The following is a 24,362-nucleotide window of genomic DNA, read 5'->3' as shown; positions in this document are numbered from 1 at the left end:
TTTTGAGGCAGAGTGGAAATAGAACCTTTAAAGACTGAGTCCATTGCTATTCAAATCTCTCTTCTAAATTGTTCCTAAAGTTCTCAGAATATTCTTGGCATGACTTTTGAAATGAGTTAGAGGATTTATGGACTGATCAGGGAATGAAGTTCTCCTTGTCTCCTTTCTCTCCTTTGATTTCTTCTATTTTGTGTCTCTCTTTTTCCCTCTGTTGTTTTTAATGCCTTTCCATCCTTTTGCCTTCTTTCTTTCTTTCTTTTTTTTTGGAGAGAAGGAAAAAAAAGGAGTGAAGGAGAGGAAGAGAGAGGAAGAAAAAGAGGGAGAGAGAATGGAAATGTTGCTTTATTTTAAAAATGGGTATTAATAATGGCTGATCAATATTTCATTTAAACCTATGAGTAGGTGTGATGTGGTATTGACAAGAATGTATATTTTGTATATTTAAAGTGGAGAGCTCTATGAATATTTATTAAGTTTACTTTTCTGGATCTGAGTTCAAGTCCTGGATATCCTTATTAATTTTCTGTCTCGTTGAGTCTAAGTCTCTTTATAGGTCTTATGTATCTGGGTGTTAGGATCATTAGCTCTTATTGTTGCATTGATCCTTTTACTACTATATCTTTGTTGCTTTAAAATCTATTTTATCAGATGCGAGAATTGCAACTCCTGCTTTTTATTATTTATTTATTTTTATTTTTACTCTCCCTTTGGTTGGTAAATCTTTCTCCATCCCTTTTGTTTGAGTCTTTGTGTATCCTTGCATGTGAAATGGGTCTGGATGTAGCATACCATTGGGTTTTGGCTGTATCTTTTGATTGGGGGATTTAATCGATTTAAATTTAGGGTTACTGCCATTTGATGTTAACTGGCTGTTTTATCCATTCATTGATGTAAATTCTTTATGTTGATGCTCTTTATTTTTTGGTATATTTTTAGAAAGGCTAATACTGGTTGTTTCTTTCTATGTGTAATGCTTCTTTCAGAAGCTCTTGTAAAGCAGGCCTGGTGGTAATAAAATCTCTGAGTACTTGCTTGTTCATAAAAGATTTTATTTTTCCTTCAGTTGTGAAGCTTAGTTTGGCTGGATATGAAATTCTGGGCTGAAAGTTCTGTTCTTTAAGCATGTTGAATATTGGCCCCCACTCTCTTCTGGCTTGTAGGGTTTCTGCTGAGACATCTGCTGTAAGTCTGATAGGCTTCCCTTTGTGGATAACCTGACCTTTCTCTCTGGCTGCCCTTAGTATTTTCTCCTTTGTTTCAACCCTGGTGAATCTAACGATTATGTGCCTTGGGGTTGCTCTTTTTGAGGAATATCTTTGTGGTGTTCTCTGTATTACCTGGGGTTGAATATTGTCCTGCTTTGCTAGGTTGGGAAAGTTTTCCTGAATAATATCCTGAAGAGTATTTTCCAGCTTGGATTCATTCTCTTCGTCACATTCAGGTACACCTATCAAACATAAATTAGGTCTTTTCACATAGTCCCATATTTCTTGGAGACTTTGCTCATTCCTTTTTATCCTTTTTTCTCTATTCTTGTTTTCTCATTTTGTTTCATTAAATTGGTCTTTGAGCTCTGATATCCTTTATTCTGCTTGATCAATTCGAGTGTTAAAACCTGTGCATACTTCTCAGAGTTCCCATATTGTATTCTTCAGTTCCATTAATTCACTTATATTCCTCTCTAAATTGTCTATTCTCATTAGGATTTTGTCAAATCTTTTTTCAAAGTTCTTAGTTTCTTTACACTGGGCTACAACATGTTCTTTTAACTCACAGAAGTTTCTTATTATCCACCTTCTGAAGCCTGATTCTGTTAAAGGAATACACTCGTTCTCCATCAAGCCTTGTTCCCTTGTTGATGAGGAACTGTGATCCTCCTTAGAGGGAGAGGCATTCTGATTTTCAGTATTCTCAGCATTTTTATGCTGGTTTCTTCCCATCATTATAAATTTATCCACCTGTCATCTTTGTAATTACCAACTTTCAAATTAGGTCTCTGAGTGGACATCCAAGTTGTTAATTCCCAGGGCCGAAATATGAGCAACCCACTGCGCCAGCCAAAACAGCGGCGTTAAGACTGATGGTGCTTTTCTGCCTGGGAATCTCCAGTCTGGCTTCCTTCTTGAGTCCGTAATAGGTGACTCTGCCTTCCCAGAGCTCCAAACATCAGTCAGAATGGGAACCAGTCCCGTTTACTCTGCACCAAGAGATACCACGCCGAGGTGCTGGCAAAACCGCTGCGCCGGCCACAAGAGTCATGCTGGCAACCCGTGCGGCTCCTCCACTGGGAATCTTCTGGTCTGTGAGCGACAAAAATTTGTCTGAAAGTGTGGCATCCTCTCATTCTGTGCGCTTTCACTAGGAGCTGCAATCCTGAGATGTTAGCAGTCAGCCATGTTGTATCGTTCTTGGTACATACTCCCTTTCTTTCTTTCTTTTATACCTGAGGTGGTTTGCTATTTTATGGTCCAGCTGCCTGATGGGTTAAATGATTTTCAGTGTTGTGTTCGGGAACTTAAGGAGATCTATGACCTCGATCAAATTATTCAGCTGCTATAAGTGCCACAGTTTCTTTATTTCTTTATATAAACTGTAGTGTTGTGGAGATGATTAAATAAGATAAACTGCTTAGAATAGTATCTGACACATAGCAAATGTTTTATATATGGTTTTAATCTTCATTATAATTATCATTCTGATTATACATCACTCAGCCCCTTGAGAAGATATGAAACTATCTGAGCTGTATTTTTTTTTAAGTGAACATGATTGCTAGTGAGCTTTATTTTTAAATGTAGAGACGAAACAAAATGTTAGGCATAGAAGAATAGTCAGTCCTTTTTGCCTGCAGTGTTCCCTGTGCTTTATGCAGGTATTAGCTTTAATTTTGTAAGCATCATGCCCCTCCCTCCTTGTACCAAAAACGTAAAGCACCTTTGTTAGTCTTGCTTACTGTAGGAACATTTTTGTTTTAAACAGTATGGTTTTAAGAGGCAATATGAGACAATCTTTATTTTGCTTTAAGGAAAGTCAAAGCAGTTTCAGAAAGGGTTTCACTCAGTAACAAAACTTATTCTGTATCTCAGTGTTATAATTACTGTAGTTCAAACTACACATTTTATTTCTATAATTTTAGCCATAATAGTGAAACTCTTCAGCAATAGAAAGAGATAAAAGAATACTATAGTATAGTTGTAGATTTTCCATTTCCTAACTTCAAAAGTACATTAAAAAGTACTGCTTATGGCTGGGTGTGATGTCTCACACCTGTAATCCCAGTACTTTGGGAGGCCAAGGCAGGCAGATCATGAGATCAGGAGATCAAAAACATCCTGGCTAACATGGTGAAACCCCGTCTGTACTAAAAATACAAAAAATTAGCCAGGCGTGGTGGCACGCACCTGTTGTTCCAGCTACTTGGGAGACTGAGGCAGGAGAATTGCTTGAACCCAGGAGGCAGAGGTTGCAGCGAGTCATGATTGCACTATTGCACTCCAGCCTGGAGGACAGAGCGAGACTCCATCTCAAAAAAAAAATACTGCTTACCCACATTTGTATTTGTCTTTGTTCTACTTCCATTGATCTAGAAAAGCTATTTAACAATGGCATCTTTGTCTGGGAGAAATTAAATGTTTTTCTCAAGTTCACCGTTAACCTGATCATAGATGAATTAAATCAATTAAACAAAGGTTTTAATTAAGAGATTAAATGATAGATTGTGATAATGGGTTTAAAAGCATTTTGTGACTCTAAAGTACTTTGTAAACTGTGGACTACTCTGCAAATATGAATTATTGTTACAGTGAGAAGTCATGCCGAAGCAATTACCACATATACTTGGTGGCCTCCAAGTACATTGTTAGGATGATTATCCCAGCAGTAACAGAATGAATAGGTTTAGTGACTACATTTAGATGCTTGAATCACACAGTTTCCTGAGCTAATTACAAACATACAATGAGAAGCAAAGATATAAGATGTACGTGGTAAGACACTCAAGATAGAGTTCCAGGGCTTTACAAGAACCACACTAGCTGAATCCTGGGTTACCCGTTGTAGTTTGTCCAGTCTGCCTGTACGCTGCATCAACTTTCCCTGCTTATAGTGCAGTTTGGTTACCAGGACCTGAGTTGATGGTGAGCCAAGGGTACTTGACAGATGGAAGGTGTCTAGATCCAACACTTGCTTGCTCTACTGGAGAGATGCAAGGCAGCAGGCCACAGCTATAATTTGCTGTTAAACTGTGGAGTTGCTTATCTGCATGCCTCTGTAAGATGATACAACAGGCTAGAATAGGGCTCACCAATGAGTATTTGATTCAGGGATGACATAGGTAGCAATCTGGATGTGTGACCTAATCTATGCTTTGTGAGTACTCAAGGTTTACTGGATCCTTCCATTCTTTCTTATCTATATATATCACTTGTTTTTTCCTTTTTCTCTATCTTCAAACCGTCCCTTGTATCAATATGCAAAACAAATATGTTCTGTTTTTTTCTATTTATGTCTTACACATTATGAGCAACTACCTTAATTTCTAGTACATCATAATTTTCAGTTTCCAAAGTTACTTGTTTACATTCTATGCTGAGTTTCATCCATATCTCTTGTTTCTCTTGCTCTCTGTATAGCAAATTGAACATTATTAAATGATACAGCAAACTCACATCACAATTATTATATTACTGTTATCCTCTAAAAGCACAAAGAACCGTTGTTTGTGATGTTTTGGTAGAGGACTGATAAATATTGTAGCATTGGAATCTGTATCTCTGTGGAAGGGGGAAAGTTGTTAAAGACTTTGAATACCTTCAACTTTTTCTGTATATGTATTTAATTGAATTTGGTCTTTTCAGTGTTCAACCCTGGATAAAAATGTCCAGCTTATACAAAATTGATGTGCTTTAAAAATATGATATGATGCTGCTTCTTTCCAAAAAGAAAGTCATTTTATTTTCCATAGCTAGAGCCAGAAATCCTGTAAATTTCTTCTAGTAAATCAGACTCTTATAATATAGAAAAAAAAAATGGAACACTCTTCCTGGAAGATGATCTGTCTGGAAAATTCTTTGCTAGGAAATTGTCTATGGGAAAACTCAGACAGTAGGCTGAATTAGTGTTGCTGCTCAATAATAATATTTGAAATGAGAATCCAATTTAAGCAGTTGTATATGTTGTAAATTGTACATATAGCTTCTTCTTTAGTGGATGTATGTTTACAAATTTGATTTTATTTTGATAAGCTGTGTTAGTAATCAGAATTGTCAAAATAATATGCATAATTTAATAAATCTTTTTTTTTTTTTTGTGCGACAGAGTCTCGCTCTGTCACCCAGGCTGGAGTGCAGTGGCTCAATCTCAGCTCACTGCATCCTCTACCTCCTGGGTTGAAGCAAATCTCCTGCCTCAGCCTGCTGAGTAGCTGGAACTATAGGCATCCACGTCCAGCTAATTCTATTTATTTATTTATTTACTAGAGATGGGTTTTCACCATGTTGGCCAGGCTGAATAAATCTTTGTTTTTAATGTCATGTATAAATTGGTCTTAACTTGAGTATTTTTCATTTTATTTTTAGTATAACTTTGAAAATGCATCTCAGACATTTGATGACCTCCCTGCAAGATTTGGTTATAGACTTCCAGCTGAAGGTTTAAAGGTAAGACAATTGGTAATACATTGTAATGACACAAGGTATTTAATAAGGTGATTTTTATTGTTTATTATTTAAAGAATGAAAACATTTCTTACTATTTATTATTATAAAACCCATATATAATCATTTGTAAAGGGTCAGATTATTCAAAAGCTATCAGAAAGAAAGTGAAAATTACCTAGGATTGTATTATTCTGAAATAGCTGTGGTTAATATTTTGGTATATCATATTTCAGACCTTTTTTTAGGATATGTGCTATGTGTGTGTTTGTAGATGTATGTGTAGATATATGTGTGTGTTTGTAGATGTATGTAGATGTAAATGTATTACACATTTACATATATAAGTAAATGCTTTCATATACAGTGAATCTATATTTAACACTAATAGAAACATGTTATTTGGTTACCTACCTTTTTCTCTTAATTGTATGTCTTGATCATTTTTTTTCATGCTGATAGGTAAGGATTTATATTATTATTTGAAACAGCTTCATGGTTTTGCAATATCATGAAATAGTATGGATTTTGAACAGTTGTATAGTTTTTCATAGTGGATATTTACGTTGTCAAGTTTTTACTATTACAGTGCTGTAGTGTCTTTGTCTTTGTGTATTCATCCATTTATTGCCATAGGATACATTTCCAAATGTAGAATTGCTTTATGGCATGAATGTTTAAAATTTTGTTCTGTATTTACAGTTTTCCCCCCAAAAAGTTTGGAACAATTTCAAATTTTATCAATAGTTGTCTGAGACTGTCCTTTTCCCCATACCCTCTTAAGTACTAGATATTACTGAACTTTTGCTAATTTGATTTTTAAAATCTAATGAACTTAAACATATTTTATGTGGTGTGTGTGTATGTGTGTGTGTGTGTGTGAGAGAGAGAGAGAGAGAGAGAGAGAATGGACTATTGATGCTCTTTGCCCATTTTGAAATTAAAGTGTCTTTATGATTTGTAAGACTTCTTTATATATTGGAAGTATCAATTTATCGTTTGCCATACATGCTTCAGATTATCCCTTCCTCAGTTTTTCCTTTATCTTTTAATTTTTGTTTATGATTTCAAAAGTTTTGTTTATGTAGCTAAAAATTCTTATTTTTTTCTTCTACCTCTGGGTGTTAGAAAGTCCTTTCTCATTCTAAGATAATATGAGATTTTTTAATTATATGAATACATGAAATTGTATAGATAGATATATATCACAGAATGTTTTCAGTTTATTCTAATTTTCTGAAAATTTGTCTTTTTTTTTTTGTTTTTTTTGAGGTAGGGTTTTACTCTGTTGCCCAGGCTGGAGTGCAGTGGTGCAATCTCGGCTCACTGCAACCTCCACCCTCTGGGCTCAAGTGATCCTCTCACCTCAGCTTCCTGAGTAGCTGAGACTAAGCATGCACCACCATGCTCAGCTAGTTTTTGTATTTTTTTGTAGAGATGGGGTTTTGCTGTGTTGCCCAGGCTGGTCTTGAACTCTTGAGCTCAAGTGATCTGCTCACCTCAGCGTCCCAAAGTACTGGGATTTCAGGCATGAGCCACTGTGCCCTACCAGAATTTCTTAGTAAGATACCACAAACCTGTTAGTCTTAATTAGGATGGCAGACACCTCTGGGAGGGGCATTCAACTTTTAAGTTATTTTTAAATAATTCACAGCATTGTATGACTATTTCTTGTAAAAATATTTCAACCAAAAAGAAACATAAATAAGAAAAAGGAAGCACTTTTATTCTTTCCTTATCTATATAAGGAAATCTTTTCCTTTCATAAAGAATAAAAGCCAGTCACACTTCCTTCTTCAGAGTTAAGTATTAGCAGTGATTTTACAGGCCTTCAGATACTTTTCTGAACATGTAATGCTTTTCAGTTCTTTTTTGTCCATAAATTTATGAATGTGTATATTCGTAAATGGTTATTATTTGTATATATGAAAAGTTTTTTAATTCTTATAATGGAATTCACTCTAGCTAGTTTTACCCAGAAAGGGATTTATAAAGGGATAAAGATGTTCACAGTATCACAGCCTGGACAGGCAGTTTCTAAACTGTTTCAGGAATAAAATCCAGAACCCCCTTGCAAGACAGATGAGTGCTGCAGCCAATGGACCCTCAAACCACATTATTTTTTCTCTCATCAGGAAGCCTTTGTGGCTTTACCTCACAACATTTCTATCTCTTCTGCCACCCAAGTTAATCAAAGAGATACCCTTTTTCAGACTGTTTATTATTTTTTTTTTTGACATGTCTGCTTCCAAATCCAACACTTGTATTTTTCTGATTGACAGACTCTTGGCCATATAGTTATTGGCTATATAGTTTAGTGAAATACCTAGGTATGAGGAAGGCTGGAAATACAGTATAGGTTTGTTGTTGTTGTTGTTTGTTGTTTTAACCTACTTTGAAAAGGTGGAATTCATAGTGGGTTCAGAAAATTTGGAGCACCATGAGTGACAGATGTCTACTGCAATAATTACTCTGCAAGGCTGGGCTGGGTGTGGTGGCTCATGCCTGCAGTCCCAGCACTTTGGGAGGCCAAGATAGGTAGATCACTTGAGGTAAAGAGACCAGCTTGAGCAACATGGTAAAACCATGTCTCTACCAAAAAATATAAAAATTAGCCAGGCATGGTGGTGCAAGCCTATGGTCCCAGCTACTTGGGATGCTGAGGTGGGAGAATCGCTTGAACCCAGGAAGCTGATGTTGTAGTGAGCTGAGATCGTGCTGTTGCACTCTAGCCTGGGTGACAGTGTGAGACCCTGTCTCAAAAATAAAAATAAATAAACAATTACTCTGTAGTTTGATTCCCCTATTTCTTCCATTTTAGAGCTCTTTCCACAGCGGCTTCTATAAATCTAGCATGTTCCTATAAGCACTGCATGGTATTCTGTGATATGAATGATTGTAGTTTTTAGTAATTTCCTCTTAATAAATATTTTGTTTTGTTTTTTTCCAAAGTTGTTATTTCTCTAGGATTGAGGTATGGAAGTAGAATCGATGAAATCAATCAGTGTATACATCTAAAAGTTTCATAGATACTGCCAGATTACCTTTGCAAAGGCTGTGCTAATTTATTTGCATTAACACTGTAGGAGAATGTGTATCTCGATGTACCTTTGCCAACACTGGACATTATCAGTCTTTTAAACTTTTGCCAATCTGATGGGCAAAACTGTTATCTTGTTTTAATTTGCATTTCTCTGATTACTAATGATGAGCTGGCACCCTTTCTTTTATTCTACCATAAGGAGTAAGACTTTCTTACTAAAGAGCCTTTCTGCTGAATAAGCTTATTTTAAAGAGCTCCATTAGTTCTTGATAAGCATAATTTTATTGGTGCTCCTCAATTACTATGTTACTATAAATTTGGTTTACATTTAAAAGATACTTTGTCAAATTTGTTTACTCACTGCTTGACCCCCCCCCAAAAAAAAATGGTGCTAGAGATCTGTCTGCTTTTTGGACTGTGACAATATAGGACAAGAAGAGAAGTGAAATATTCTAACAAAATTATTGGATTATTATGGGTAGTTTTTATAGTTGCATGACTAGTTTTGCCATTGCCCAGAATCAGAATTTAAAATGCCAGCCATACAAAGATTTACATTTGTTTACAAGGACTTGATAATAATGAAGTGAGGTTGCTCACTATAGTATAATGTCTGTAAAACCAGTTAAATAAATATGGTAAAAATATAAGTTAATTTAAAAATGCAATGTAGTTATTAAGAGACTTAGCTAAAAAAATTTTTTTTTTTTTTTTGAGACAGAGTCTTGCTCCACTGCATAGCCTGGAGTGCAGAGGCATGATCATAGCTCGCTGAAACCACCAACTGCTGGGCTCAAGCAATCCTCCCACCTCAGTCTCCTGTGTAGCTAGGACTACAGGATTGTACCACTGTGCCTGGCTAATTTTTAAATTTTTTTAGAGAAGGAAACTTCCTATGTTTCCCAGGCTGGTTGTGAACACCTGGCTTCAAGCAATCCTCCTGCTTTGGCCTCCTAAGGTGATGAGATTATAGGTGTGAGCTACTGCACCTGGCCAAAATATCTTACTTTTAAACTGCCCAGAGAGTTTAGGTGAGATAGTTTTTGTTGGTCTTATTTATGTTCTATATTTTGTAGCCTTTATAACATCCCTGGATTCCATCAGTATCATTTATAAGACATCAGATATTTATGGTGTATCAGTTGAAATTCTGCATTTGTATTCTATTTATATATGCCCCAATATTAGGTTAATTGTATTTAAAGCCTTTTTCTGTCCTCTCCTGTATTTTAAAAAAGACTATTAAGTATAAGAAAATGAGAAAGCCAAAGAATTTTGAACTATTTGAGCTTTAATGCAAAAATGTAAATCTTCACATGGATTGAAATATGACACATCAGTGTTGTAGAAGTTTTAAAAGAAAGATTTTATTTTTTTTATCTAGGTAAGTTCTCCAGTGTTTGTAGTTTTATATTTTAATTCACTGTTTAGGAAGTTGCCTTTTCCAGACAACCCTTTTAGACCTTGTAATCTTGGAGTACCATTAGTAATTAGTGTACAGTTCATTTCAACAATATTCAGAACCATAAAACTTTTCTTTTTGGAAAACATATTTTGTCTTTGAAAAGATAAATAATGTTACTTAGCAGTATAAATATACTTTCCTATGTATATAAAATATTAAAAAATTGGTAAAGATTGCCTTTCACTTTTCCCCTGCCCCACTCCATGTTTAGGAGGCCTATAATTATTTTATTATATAATGTAAATTATGACTCTATTTTTACTTTTTTCAGATGGATAACCAAGTATTAAAGAATCAATATTGAGTAGTTGCTTTGGTTTGGATATGACTTTTTTGTCCCCACCAAATTGCATGTTGAAATTTGATCCCCAGTTATGGGGGTGTTGGGAGGTAGGGCCTACTGGGTCATAGGGGCAGATCCCTCCTGAATGACTTGATAATTCTCTTTCTGGCAAGATGGAAATAGTTCTAATGGAATGGATTAGTTCTCTCAAGAATGGGTTGTTATAAAGCTAGGATGCCCCTTTGGTTTGGTCCCTCTTCACATATGCCAACTTATTCTTTGGCCTTCTCCATCATGTTTTGATTTAGCCCTCACCAGAAGCTGAGCAGGTGCTAGTGCTATGCTTCTTAAATAGCCTGAAGAACCATAAGCTAAATAAACCTCCTTCCTTTATAAATAACCTGCCTTGGCCAGGTGTGGTGGCTTATGCTTGTAATCCCAGCACTTTGGGAGGCCGAGGGGGGCAGATCATGAGGTCAGGAGTTCAAGACCAGCCTGGCCAACATGGTGAAACCCCGTCTCCACTAAAAATACAAAAATTAGTGGGACATGGTGGTAGATACCTATAATCACAGCTACTTGGGAAGCTGAGGCAGGAGAATTGCTTGAAACTGGAAGTGCAGTGAGCTGAGATGACGCCACTGCTCTCCAGCCTGGGCAACAAGAGTAAAACTCTGTCTCAATCAATCAACAAATAAATAAATAAATAAATAACCTTCCTCGGGTGTCCTGTTACAGAAATACAAAATAGACCAAGGCAGTAGTCAAGACTTTACATGTATATTTGTAATGCTAGCAAGGTCTCTTGATATGCTTTTTATTGTCAGTATAATTGGAATAATTTGGTTACACATTGAGGGCCAGTATCAAGAGAATCAAGGTTTTCCAGATTTCTTGTTTCTGTATTTTTAGCAAGTACCTTGATAGGTGGAGGAGATAATGATTGTTTAAAAATTGAAAACAAGATTTATCGCTGATAAAGAAGCTTTGTCGAGTAAGCCAAGTGTCAGATTCCTTGTTATAATTATCAATGGCAAATTTCATTTTCAGCAACACAGCTTTGGGACTAGATTTACCATGTTCCACTGCTGAGTGACTCACAGACTCTGTCTGAGCGACACATGACAGGAGTTCACAGACACAGATGTTTTGCCTGCATGAGTGAGGCAAGGGGACCCCACAGCTCATAGATCCCAAAGAGGGAGTCCGATTTTGAAGCCTCCATAAGCTGAAGACACTCCACATTTATGTTGAACAGATTTAATGACAGAGGTCTCCAGTAAACAGCATTATTGGGTAATTAACATTGCAGCCCCCAACGCCCCCCCCCCCCAATAAAGGGTAGTTCTAGACACAGAAGATCCAAGGTCAGTCTTAGGCCAACATGAGTAAACAAGCTATTTAGATAAATTCCTTTGTACCTACTCCTCGCCTAATTTCCTCCGTATAAGTACAGCGCCTTTGGCTCATTCCTTCCCGAAGCTTTGCAGAAACTCTCAGCCTTCCAAGAAGGTTTGCATCTTTCTTATAATTTTTCCCACCACCCTGACTGATCTCCTATAATCCACATATACTGTGTTTTTGTAATCTGGTAGCTATGTTGAAGAGGAAGAAAATAGAGGCGATGAAGATCATGGGATGCAGATTTGTTCTACTATCCAGAACAAAGTTGCAAATAAGGTGTTTTTCTTAATATGATGTATAATTTATTTCTCCTCATCATTATTCATGAAATTAGTGCCCTATATCATCACCAGTTAATTTTCCACAAACTAGGCTTGTTCTTTGAAAGTTATTTTACCAGTTAATTTTTAAGAATCTTTTTTTTTTTGAGATGGAGTCTTTCTCTGTCACCCAGGCTGGAGTACAATGGTGTGATCTCTGCTCACCACAACCCCTGCCTCCTGGGTTCAAGCAATTCTCCTGCCTCAGTCTCCAGAGTAGCTAGGATTGCAGGTGTATGCCACCATACCTGCATAATTTTTTGTGTTTTTAGTAGAGACAGGGTTTCACCATGTTGGCCAGGCTGGTCTTGAACTCCTATCTTGTGATCTGCCTGCCTTAGCCTCCCAAAGTGCTGGAATTACAGGAGTGAGCCACCATGCCCTGCCTATTTCAAGATTCTTATTACAGGAAATGATATTTTTTTAATATAAAGTCTTGAGATTAGAAGAGGTTTTTTTTTTTTTTCTCTAGTGAAGGAAAATGGAAATACTGCAAGGAAATGTGGTTGTTTGGATGTCTTATTTGTGGTACTTCCTTTGCCTGCTTTCTTTGCAGGAAAGAAGCTCAGTGCTGCTTAGTATATTATTCCTCTCAGAACACTTACACAGTTTTGTGATGTAAAGAAGCCTTGGTTAAGGCTCAGTGTGCTGGACTTCCTCACCCTTAGAACTGTTACAGTATCAACATCAGTCTGTAGACTTAAACAAAGGTCAGAGTTCCTTTTTCAAAGGATAAATAATGGAATAGCATTGTCAAAATAAAGAGTAAAACCATCTGGCTATATATGAAATAGGAATTCTAAGATCTAAAGACGTTTTCAAATGCACATAGTTAGATGGTATAAAAAGCATACTTTTGTAGTGAATTTTGAGCTTCTAAAATAAACCCTTTCCTCTTAATTTCAAAAAGTAATTGTTGCTTGTTCATTTATTAAATGAAGAGGGAATATAGCATTCATTTGATGTAGAAAATAATAAATTATTTCCTCATGGCAAATAATCACTTAGAGAAGAGGGGAGGTAAAGACACAGACACAGACACACACTCACACACACACACACACACACATGAAATCAAAGGAGGCTCAGGTTTTTGATTGCATAAATCACACACTCCATTTTCTCGTTGCATTACTGGGCATCTTTGTTGTTCACTTAGTAGTTTTTATTAGGTTTTCTTACTGGCTTTCTCAGTTCAATATGGCAAAAGACTAATTTTTTATTCTGCTCATGAAAAACTATTTTTCTCATTAGAAGAGTGTTATATGCTCACCATTAAAATTAAGATGATACATAGATATGAAAAATAATATGGTTCTTGGAGTAGGAGAATTGTTATGATTAAAATGACCATACTGCCCAAAGCAGTCTACAGATTCAATGCAATTTCTATCAAAATATCAATGTCATTTTTCATAGAAATAGAAAAATGATCCTAAAATTTATATGGATCCAGAAAAGACCATGAATAGCCAAAGAAATCCTGAACAAAAAGAACAAAGCTGGAGACATCCAAACTACCTGACATCAAAATATGTTACAAGGTGGCCAGGTGTGGTGGCTCACACTTGTAATCCCAGCATTTTGGGATCCTGAAGTGGGTGGATCATTTGGAAGGAGTTTGAGATCAGCCTGGCCAACATGGTGAAACTCCATCTGTACTAAAAATACAGAAATTAGCTGGGCATGGTGGTGGGCACCTGTAGTCTCAGCTACTTAGGAGGCTGAGGCAGGAGAATTGCATGAACTTGGGAGGCGCAGGTTGCAGTGAGCCATGATTGTGTCACTGCACCCCAGCCTGGGCAACAAAGAGAGACTCCATCCAAAAGAAAAAATATATACATATATATGTGTATATATATATACACACACACACATATATATATGTAAAATGTATTTATGCATATATACACACATACATATATATTTATACATATCTATACACTTATATACATATTACACACATGTATATATAAAACAAGGCTACAAGAACCAAAACAGTATGGTACTGATATAAAAACAGACACACAGACCAATGCTACAGAGTAGAGGATCCAGAAATAAATTCACATATTTATAGCCAAATGATTTTTGACAAGGGTATCACAAACATACATTGGGGAAAGGACAGTCTCTTCAATAAAGGGTGCTGGGAAAATTGGATATCCACATGCAGAAGAATGAAACTGAACCGCCATCTCTCACTGTATACAAAAATCAATTCAAGATGGATTAAAGAATTAAACATATGGCCGGGCGTGGTGGCTCAAGCTTGTAATCCCAGCACTTTGGGAGGCCAAAGTGGGTGGATCACGAGGTCAAGATATCGAGACCATCCTGGTCAACATGGTGAAACCCCGACTCTACTGAAGATACAAAAAATTAGCTGGGCATAGTGGCACGTGCCTGTAATCCCAGCTACTCAGGAGGCTGAGGCAGGAGAATTGCCTGAACCCAGGAGGCGGAGGTTGCGGTGAGCCGAGATCGCGCCATTGCACTCCAGCCTGGGTAACAAGAGCAAAACTCCGTCTCAAAAAAAAAAAAAAAAAAAGAATTAAACATAAGCCCCAAAACTGTCAAACTACTGGAAGAAAACATAGGGAAAACACTTCAGGGCATTGATCTAGGCAAACATTTTATGGCTAAGACCTCAAAAGTACAGACAACAAAAACAAAAATAGACAAATGAGACTATATTGAACTAAAAAGCTTTTGCACAGCAAAGGAATCAACAGAGGGAAGAGACAACCTGTTGAATGGGAGAAGATATTTGCAAACTATCCATCTGACAAGTGACTAATATCTAGAGTATGTAAGGAATTTGAACATCTCAACAGCAAGAAAACAATCTGATGTAAAAAAGGGCAAATGATATAAACATATTTCTCAAAGAAGACATACAAATGGTTAATGGGCATATGAAAAAAATGTTCAACATCACTAAACCTCAGGGAAATGTAAATCAAAACCACAGTGAGATAGCATCTTAATCCAGTTAGGATGGCTGTTATTAAAAGAACAAAACGTTACAGATCTTGGCAAGGATTCAAAGGAAAGGGAACTCCTACACTGTTAGTGGGAATGTAAATTAGTACAGCTACTATGGAAAATGATATGGAGATTTCCAAAATAAACTAAAAATGGCAGGGGTCAGGAAACTAAAAATAGCACTACCATAAGATCCAGCAGTCCCACTACTGGGTATTTATCCAAAGGAGAATAAATGTATCAAAGGAATACCTGCACTTGCACATTTATTACCTCACTTAACAATAGCCAAGACGTGGAAAGTGTTCATCAATAGATGAATGGATTAAAAAAAATGTATATATATGAAATGTAATACTATTTGGCTATATAAAGAATGAAATCGGCAGGGCGCGGTGGCTCAAGCCTGTAATCCCAGCACTTTGGGAGGCCGAGGTGGGGGGAATCACGAGGTCAAGAGATCGAGACTGTCCTGGTCAACATGGTGAAACCCTGTCTCTACTAATACAAAAATACGAAAAATTAGCTGGGCACGGTGGTGTGCGCCTGTAATCCTAGCTACTCGGGAGGCTGAGGCGGGAGAATTGCCTGAACCCAGGAGGCGGAGGTTGCGGTGAGCTGAGATCACGCCATTGCACTCCAGCCTGGGTAACAAGAGCGAAACTCCATCTCAAAAAAAAAAAAAAGAATGAAATCATGTCAGCTGTTACAACATGAATGGAACTAGAGATTATTATGCTAAGTGGAATTATACAGGCAGAGAAAGAACAAATACCCAATGTTCTCACTCATTTGTGGAAGCTAAAAAAGTTGATCTTATGGAGGCTGAGAGTAGAATGATAGATACCAGAGGGTGGGGAAAGGGTGTGGTTGAGAGGGGGAAATGAAGAGAGGTTGGAAGAGGGTACAAACATACAGTTAGATAGAAGGTTCTAAAGTTTGATAACAGAATAGAGTGACTATAGTTAGCAATGATGTACTAAGTATATTATAAAGTAGCTAGAAGAGAGAACTTGAAATATTCTCAACAGATAGAAATGATAAATACTCAAGGTGATAGATTGGTGAAGTATCCTGACTTGATCATTACATGTTTTATGCATGAAACAAATTATCACATGTATCCCATAAATATGTAAAATATTAAATATCAATAAAGTTAAAAAAGAATATGAAAATCATACATAATTCTGCAGTTAAAGATTATAGTGGTAGACATTTGGGTTCAACTGTGTGAACTTGTATAGACGCACTCATGACTTAATTTCATGCACTTTTATTTGCTATTTTACAACCTTAAAAATTGGCAATATGTGGGATGGGATATCCAATATTATAGATATCTTTCCAAATAAAAATCTATACATTCATATCATCATTCCAAATTATACAATTTATAACACTTGAATTACACCATAATGTAATTTGTGTGATTGGACATTTATATTGCTTTCACTTTTAAAAAATTGAACTATTTCAAACATAGACAAGAGTGTGAGAATAGCGGAGCATCCTGTATATCTGCTACCTAGAGGTTAATATTTTACTCTTTTTTTAAAAGAGGAAACAAAATATTACAGATACCAGTGAAACATCCTTTTTATCGTACCATATTGTTGTGTTCCCTTACTTCGCTCCTTGTAGATGATCATTATTCTAAAACTTATGTATATCTTTCCCATTTATGTTATAAAACATATATATATTCTGCCATATATACATTATAGACGTTGTGCTTCCATTTAAATTTTTTTGCTAAAAAGCAAATTTTTAAAAAGCAAGTTTTTAAAACTTGGTTTTTTCATCTAACACTATGTTTGAAATTTTTGTTATTACATATTTCTAATTCATTTTAACTGTCGCATACTACATCTTATGAATATGCCACAATTTATTTTTTTTGTTTTTTTGCTGGTAGATGCCAATTTTTTAACTTTCTTTTTTAATGAACATCTTTTAAATATGTCTTCTTGTATTCACACTCATCAAATTAGTAAAAATATGAGTCTAACAATATCCACAACTGGCCGGGATATGAAACCAGGTATTTTTACATACTGCTGGTATAAAAGAATGTCTAGCCACTTTGGTGAGTTTATTAATATCCCCCTTCTTCTGTAAGTGATAAGTAATAAAATAATTCTTTACATTTGACATATTTCCTGTTTCATGAAATAAATGAATAAGTAATTATCACCTTTGAAATTAACAGAATAACTAATGGCAATGACAGTACTCTTATTAAGGTATTGTAACTGTTCTCCCCACTTTAGTTTGCCTGCGCTATCCCTTCCTGCCAGTTGCTATTCTCTTTGAATTCTGAATACTGAAATAATTCCTCTAGTTAGGATCTTACCATTTCCATCATTATGATCCTTTAATCAGATTGATAACCAAATTGTATCACCTTTAGTTAACCAGGTCGTAGTCAACCATAAACTGAGTTATAATGACAAATTGCAAATGGCAAGTGCTGTGGTAAGTAATGAATGAGTGAGGGTCTTTTTTTTGTCATGGTTGTGTTTTTTATGTTTTAGAAAACAGTATGGTTTTTGTTTCATTACCAAAGAATTCCTCTTAGTCTTGATACTTTTTTTTTTTAAGATGGAACCTTGCTCTGTCACCCAGGTTGGAGTGCAGTGGTGCAATCTCAGCTCACTGCAACCTGTGCCTCCTGGGTTCAAACAATTGTTGTGCCTCAGCTTCCTGGGTGGTTGGGATTATAGGCATGTGCAACCATGCCTGGCAATTTTTGTGTTTTTAGCAGATACGGTATTTCATCATGTTGGCTAGGCTGGTCTTGAACTCCTGACCTCAGTTGATCTGCCTGCCTCGGTCTCCCAAAGTACTGGGATTACAGGCATGAGCCACTGCACCTGGCCTACTTTGTTTGAAATACTGAAGGAGGATTTCTCTGATGCCTGTTAAGTTTTCATGGATTTACTTTTTGTGTTTGTTTCTAAACTTTTGCTATCAAAGATTTTGTTAAGAATTCTGTAGTTATTACATTTAGCCTCTTTATATTTTTACAGGATTTGTCAAATTTTATAGAATATGAATTATGCATAAATATTCCTTACTTGGTTGTACTGATTATATGGCACTTGTAGAGGACATGCATTATCACTGTAAGCACAATCCACTTAGAACTCTTATTTTTAGAGAAATTATTTTGTTGCATGTAGCTGAAATGGCAATGTTTCGTTGGAGATATATATATATTAGAAAGATACTGTGCTTATAGTATTAATTGTAATATAGTAGTGAATGTAATTACTGTAGTTTGGATATTTGATCCTTATGTTGAAATTTGATCCCTAGTGTTGGAGGTAAGGTCCAATGGGAGGATGTTTGGGTCATGGAAGTGGATCCCTCATGAATGGCTTGGTGATCTCTGCCATAATGAATGAATTCTCACTCAGTTCTTGTGAGAGCTGGTTGTTCAAGAGTCTGGCAACTCTCTTCTCTCATCTTGTGATCTCTTCTCACGCCGGCTCACCTTCATCTTCCACCATGCATGAGTGGAAGCAGGACATCAGAAACAGATGCTGGTGCCATGCATTTTTTGTTTGTTTGCTTTCTTCTATGAGCCAAATAAACCTCTTTACAAATTACCCAGCCTCAGGTATTCCTTTTAGCAATACAAACACACCAAGACAGTAACATATCAATTAAAAGGCATTGACTCCAGAGTGCACATTTCATTTTGTTTTCTAAAATGTCAAGATATCATATCCATCGAGTGAACAAATGTTATCTGTGTGTACCAAATGAGAGGCACAACCAAGTGACCTTTTCTTCAGAGCTGGAATATCATAAAATCAAAATCCTGACAAATCACTACTGTTAAGTGAAAGAAAACTGAAGGTTACAATCATTAAATGTTTACCAATTACGCTATTGTTAAGAACTAAATTTTAGGTTGGCTGTTTGTTATTTTCTTCCCTTATTCCTTCCTGTCTCCTCTGTTAAGCACAATTATCAGCATAAAAGAGGTTTTTAATAGCTATTTTTAGATTGCATTCCAGCCTGAGCAATAGAACAAGACTCCTCTACTCTCTCCCCCTTTCTCTTTTTCTTTCTTTCAAAAAAAAAAAAAAAAAAAAGATAATACTAATAAAGAGAAATACCCTTTAGCCATCCTTTCTCCACTCTGACTCTATGGAGTTAACCACTACCATCACTTCATCCTCTTTTATGATTTCCCTTAGTTTAAATCTCTCCATATCAATTCGAATAAAAAAGAATTTATTCATCTTATTTCCTAGCTTTATTCTGGATACTATGATTTGTTGCCACCCTTTTCTCCTTTTTTCTTTTAATGGCAAGGTCACTAGCAAACTATTTGTGTCTGCAAATTAATTTGAAGTAGTAAACTTTGGGAGAAGATGTTTATTAATTTATATATAAGTGAAATTTTATTTGGAATCATGTTAATCTTATTCTGATGATATAAAGAAAGGTATAGTGCATGTTTAATAAGATATATTGTATTTAGATGGGATAACCAAAATTCCAAAACCAAGAGAAGAAAAATTAGGCATTTGGAATGTATTTCTCCTTAACCAGTGTGATCCAAGAAATAAAAATAAATAAATAAAAACAAGCATCTTCATGAGATAAAAATGCCTTTTCTGGCTGTCTGCAGAAGTAGCACTTATCACTGGTCACAGTAGACTGGAGCCTGTGCAAAGGGGCTAATCCTTTCAACACATTCATGAAACTTCTTTCTAGATATTTTGGTGATGTATATATTAAACAGATATTATGTTTGTTATAATAACCATCAATATTAATAGTAAAAACAGGAGTATTTAAGATATAACCTCAAAAGCTGTCTTGTTAATTGACCAGCCCTATACCCTCCTGTTTTGTTCTCTTTTTGAGAGGGAGGGTCTCACTCTGTCTGCCAAGCTTGTGTACAGTGGTGTGCTTTTGGCTCACTGCAGCCTCCCACTCCTGGGCTCAGTCAATCCTCCCACCTTAGCCTCCAGAGTAGCTGAGACTATAGGCGTGCACCACCACAGCCAGCCAATTTTTGTATTTTTTGTAGAGATGGGGTTTTGCCATGTTGCTCAGGTGTTCTCATACTAATGAACTCAAGCAATCTGCCTGCCTTGGCCTCCCAAAGTGCTGGGATTACAAGCATGAGCCACCATGGCTGCCACTCTTTTCTTTTGAACAACAGCTTTATGAAGATATAATTCATATGCAATTCACTGATTTCGGTGTACATTTCTCTCTTAGTATTTTCACAGTTATGCGGCTGTTACCATAGTTTTAGGATATCTTCATCACCTGCAAGAGAAACTCCCCATACTCATTAGTAGTGTGATTCCTCATTTTCCTGAACCCTCCGCTCCCAGTCTTGGCAGTCATTAATTTACTAGCTGTTTCTAGATTTGCCTATTTTGACATTTCATATAAATAAAATCATATAATATGTGGACTTTGGTTTCCAGCTTTTTTCACTTGGCCTGCCATCAAGGTTCATTCAGTACTTTGTTTCTTTTGATGGCTGAATAATATGTCATTGTGTGAATGTATCCCATTTTGTTTATATTTTCATCAGTTGATGGACATTTGGGTTGTTTCTACTTTTGGCTGTTATGGATAATGCTGCTGTAAATGTACATGTGTTATGTGTGGGCATATGTTTTCATTTTTCTTGAGTGTATACAAGAGTGTAATTGCTGGGTCATATGGTAACTTTATAGTTAACCTTTTAAGGAACTGCCAGATTCATTTTCAAAGTGGCTTCACCATTTAAGTTCCAACCAGCAGTGTTTGAGGGTTACAATTTCTCCATGTGTTTGTCAGGACTTGTTTTTATCTGTCTTTTTTGATGACATCCTGGAGGTTGTGAAGTGGTATCTCATTGTGGTTTTGATTCGCATTTTCCTAAAGATTAATGATACTGAACATCTATACATGTGCTTATTAGCCATTTGTATATCTTCTTAGAAGAAATGTCTATTTAGATCCTTTGCTTATTTTTAAATTGATTTATATGAGTTTACTATGTATTTGTAAGTTTCTTTATATATTCTAGATACAAGTCCCCCATCAGATATATGATTTACAGATACATTTTCCTATTCTCTGGGTTGTCTTTTCATTCTTTGATATTTTTTGTTCTTTGAAGAACAAAAGTTTTTAATTTTAAGTCCATTTTATTATTTCTCTTGTTATGTTTTTTATGTTATATTTAAGAAACAAGTGCTTAATCCAAATTCTTGAAAATCTATGCCTCTTTCTCCAAGGATTTTATCATCTTAATTCTTAGATTTAGATATTTTTTTTTTTTTAATTTTTTATTGGATTTTAGGTTTTGGGGTACATGAGAAGAGCATGCAAGACAGTTGCGTAGGTACGCACATGGCAGTGTGCTTTGCTTTGCTTCTCCCCTTCACCCACGTTTGGCATTTCTCCCCAGGCTATCCCTCCCCACCTCCCCCTCCGACTGGCCCTCCCCTTTTCCCCCCAATAGACCCCAGTGTTTAGTACTCCCCTTTCTGTGTCCATGTGTTCTCATTTTTCATCACCCGCCTATGAATGAGAATATGCGGTGTTTCATTTTCTGTTCTTGTGTCAGTTTGCTGAGGATGATGTTCTCCAGATTCATCCATGTCCCTACAAACGACACGAACTCATCATTTCTGATTGCTGCATAATATTCCATGGTGTATATGTGCCACATTTTTCCAATCCAGTCTATTATCAATGGGCATTTGGGTTGATTCCAGGTCTTTGCTATTGTAAACAGTGCTGCAATGAACATTCGTGTACATGTGTCCTTATAGTAGAACGATTTATAGTCTTTTGGATATATACCCAGTAATGGGATTGCTGGGTCAAATGGAATTTCTATTTCTAAGGCCTTGAGGAATCGCCACACTGTCTTCCACAATGGTTGAACTAATTTACACTCCCACCAACAGTGTAAAAGTGTTCCTATTTCTCCACATCCTCTCCAGCATCTGTTGTCTCCAGATTTTTTAATGATTGCCATTCTAACTGGCGTGAGATGGTATCTCAATGTGGTTTTGGTTTGCATCTCTCTGATGACCAGTGACGATGAGCATTTTTTCATATGATTGTTAGCCTCATATATGTCTTCTTTTGTAAAGTGTCTGTTCATATCCTTTGCCCACTTTTGAATGGGCTTGTTTGTTTTTTTCTTGTAAATCTGTTTGAGTTCTTTGTAAATTCTGGATATCAGCCCTTTGTCAGATTGGTAAACTGCAAAAATTTTTTCCCATTCTGTTGGTTGCCAATTCACTCTAGTGACTGTTTCTTTTGCTGTGCAGAAGCTGTGGAGTTTCATTAGGTCCCTTTTGTCTATTTTGGCTTTTGTTGCCAATGCTTTTGGTGTTTTGTTCATGAAGTCCTTGCCTACTCCTATGTCCTGGATAGTTTTGCCTAGATTTCCTTCTAGGGTTTTTATCATGCCAGGTCTTATGTTTAAGTCTTTAATCCATCTGGAGTTAATTTTGGTGTAAGGTGTCAGGAAGGGGTCCAGTTTCTGCTTTCTGCACATGGCTAGCCAGTTTTCCCAACACCATTTGTTAAACAGGGAATCCTTTCCCCATTGCTTGTTTTTGTCAGGTTTATCAAAGATTGTATAGTTGTAGATATGTTGTGTTGCCTCCGGTGCCTCTGTTCTGTTCCATTGGTCTATATCTCTGTTTTGGTACCAGTACCATGCTGTTTTGATTACTGTAGCCTTGTAGTATAGTGTGAAATCCGGTAGTGTGATGCCCCCCGCTGTGTTCTTTTTGCTTAGAATTGACTTGGCTATGCGGGCTCTCTTTTGGTTCCATATGAAGTTCATGGTGGTTTTCTCCAGTTCTGTGAAGAAACTATGGTAGCTTGATGGGGATAGCATTGATTCTGTAAATTACTTTGGGCAGTATAGCCATTTTCACAATATTAATTCTTCCTAACCATGAACATGGAATGTTTCTCCATCTGTTTGTGTCCTCTCTGATTTTGTTGAGCAGTGGTTTGTAGTTCTCCTTGAAGAGGTCCCTTACGTTCCTTGTGAGTTGTATTCCAAGGTATTTTATTCTTTTTGTAGCAATTGTGAATGGCAGTTCGTTCTTGATTTGGCTTTCTTTAAGACTGTTATTGGTGTAGACGAATGCTTGTGATTTTTGCACATTGATTTTATATCCTGAGACTTTGCTGAAGCTGCTTATCAGTTTCAGGAGTTTTTGGGCTGAGGTGATGGGGTCTTCTAGGTATACTATCATGTCGTCTGCAAATAGAGACAATTTGGCTTCCACCTTTCCTATTTGAAAACGCTTTATTTCTTTTTCTTGCCTGATTGCTCTGGCTAGAACTTCCAGTACTATATTGAATAGGAGTGGTGAAAGAGGGCATCCTTGTCTAGTGCCAGATTTCAAAGGGAATGGTTCCAGTTTTTGCCCATTCAGTATGATATTGGCTGTTGGTTTGTCATAAATAGCTTTTATTACTTTGAGATACATTCCATCGATACCGAGTTTATTGAAGGTTTTTAGCATACAGGGCTGTTGAATTTTGTCAAATGCCTTCTCTGCGTCAATTGAGATAATCATGTGGTTTTTGTTTTTGGTTCTGTTTCTGTGGTGAATTACGTTGATAGACTTGCGTATGTTGAACCAGCCTTGCATCCCCGGGATGAATCCTACTTGATCATGGTGAATAAGTTTTGTGATTTGCTGTTGCAATCGGCTTGCCAGTATTTTATTGAAGATTTTTGCATCTATGTTTATCATGGATATTGGCCGGAAGTTTTCTTTTCTTGTTGGGTCTCTGCCGGGTTTTGGTATCAGAATGATGTTGGTCTCGTAAAATGATTTGGGAAGGCTTCCCTCTTTTTGGATTGTTTGAAATAGTTTTAGAAGGAATGGTACCAGCTCCTCCTTGTGTGTCTGGTAGAATTCGGCTGTGAATCCATCTGGACCTGGGCTTTTTTTGAGTGTTAGGCTCTTAATTGCTGCCTCGACTTCTGACCTTGTTATTGGTCTATTCATAGTTTCAGCTTCCTCCTGGTTTAGGCTTGGGAGGACACAGGAGTCCAAGAATTTATCCATTTCTTCCAGGTTTACTAGTTTATGTGCATAGGGTTGTTTGTAATATTCTCTGATGATGGTTTGAATTTCTGTGGAGTCTGTGGTGATTTCCCCTTTATCATTTTTTATTGCATCTATTTGGTTGT

The 24,362-nt window shown here is 36.5% G+C and overlaps 1 protein-coding gene across 2 annotated transcripts in view; it reads left to right on the top strand.

Annotated features, from left to right (window-relative positions):
* The window catches only part of RNF13 (ring finger protein 13), a 183,667-nt gene that overhangs the window by 46,379 nt on the left and 112,926 nt on the right, over positions 1 to 24,362 (top strand). For both annotated transcript variants that reach the window (XM_002759497.7, XM_035278324.3), the window contains exon 3: positions 5,577 to 5,657. In XM_002759497.7, the coding sequence (XP_002759543.1) occupies positions 5,577 to 5,657 (81 nt within the window). The remainder of the gene's footprint in view (positions 1 to 5,576; positions 5,658 to 24,362) is intronic.

This window comes from Callithrix jacchus, chromosome 17 (genome assembly GCF_049354715.1).
Source record: "Callithrix jacchus isolate 240 chromosome 17, calJac240_pri, whole genome shotgun sequence".
Lineage (NCBI taxonomy): Eukaryota > Metazoa > Chordata > Mammalia > Primates > Cebidae > Callithrix > Callithrix jacchus.
Note: the sequence above shows the minus strand (reverse complement) of the source record. Positions and strands in the feature narration are given on the sequence as shown.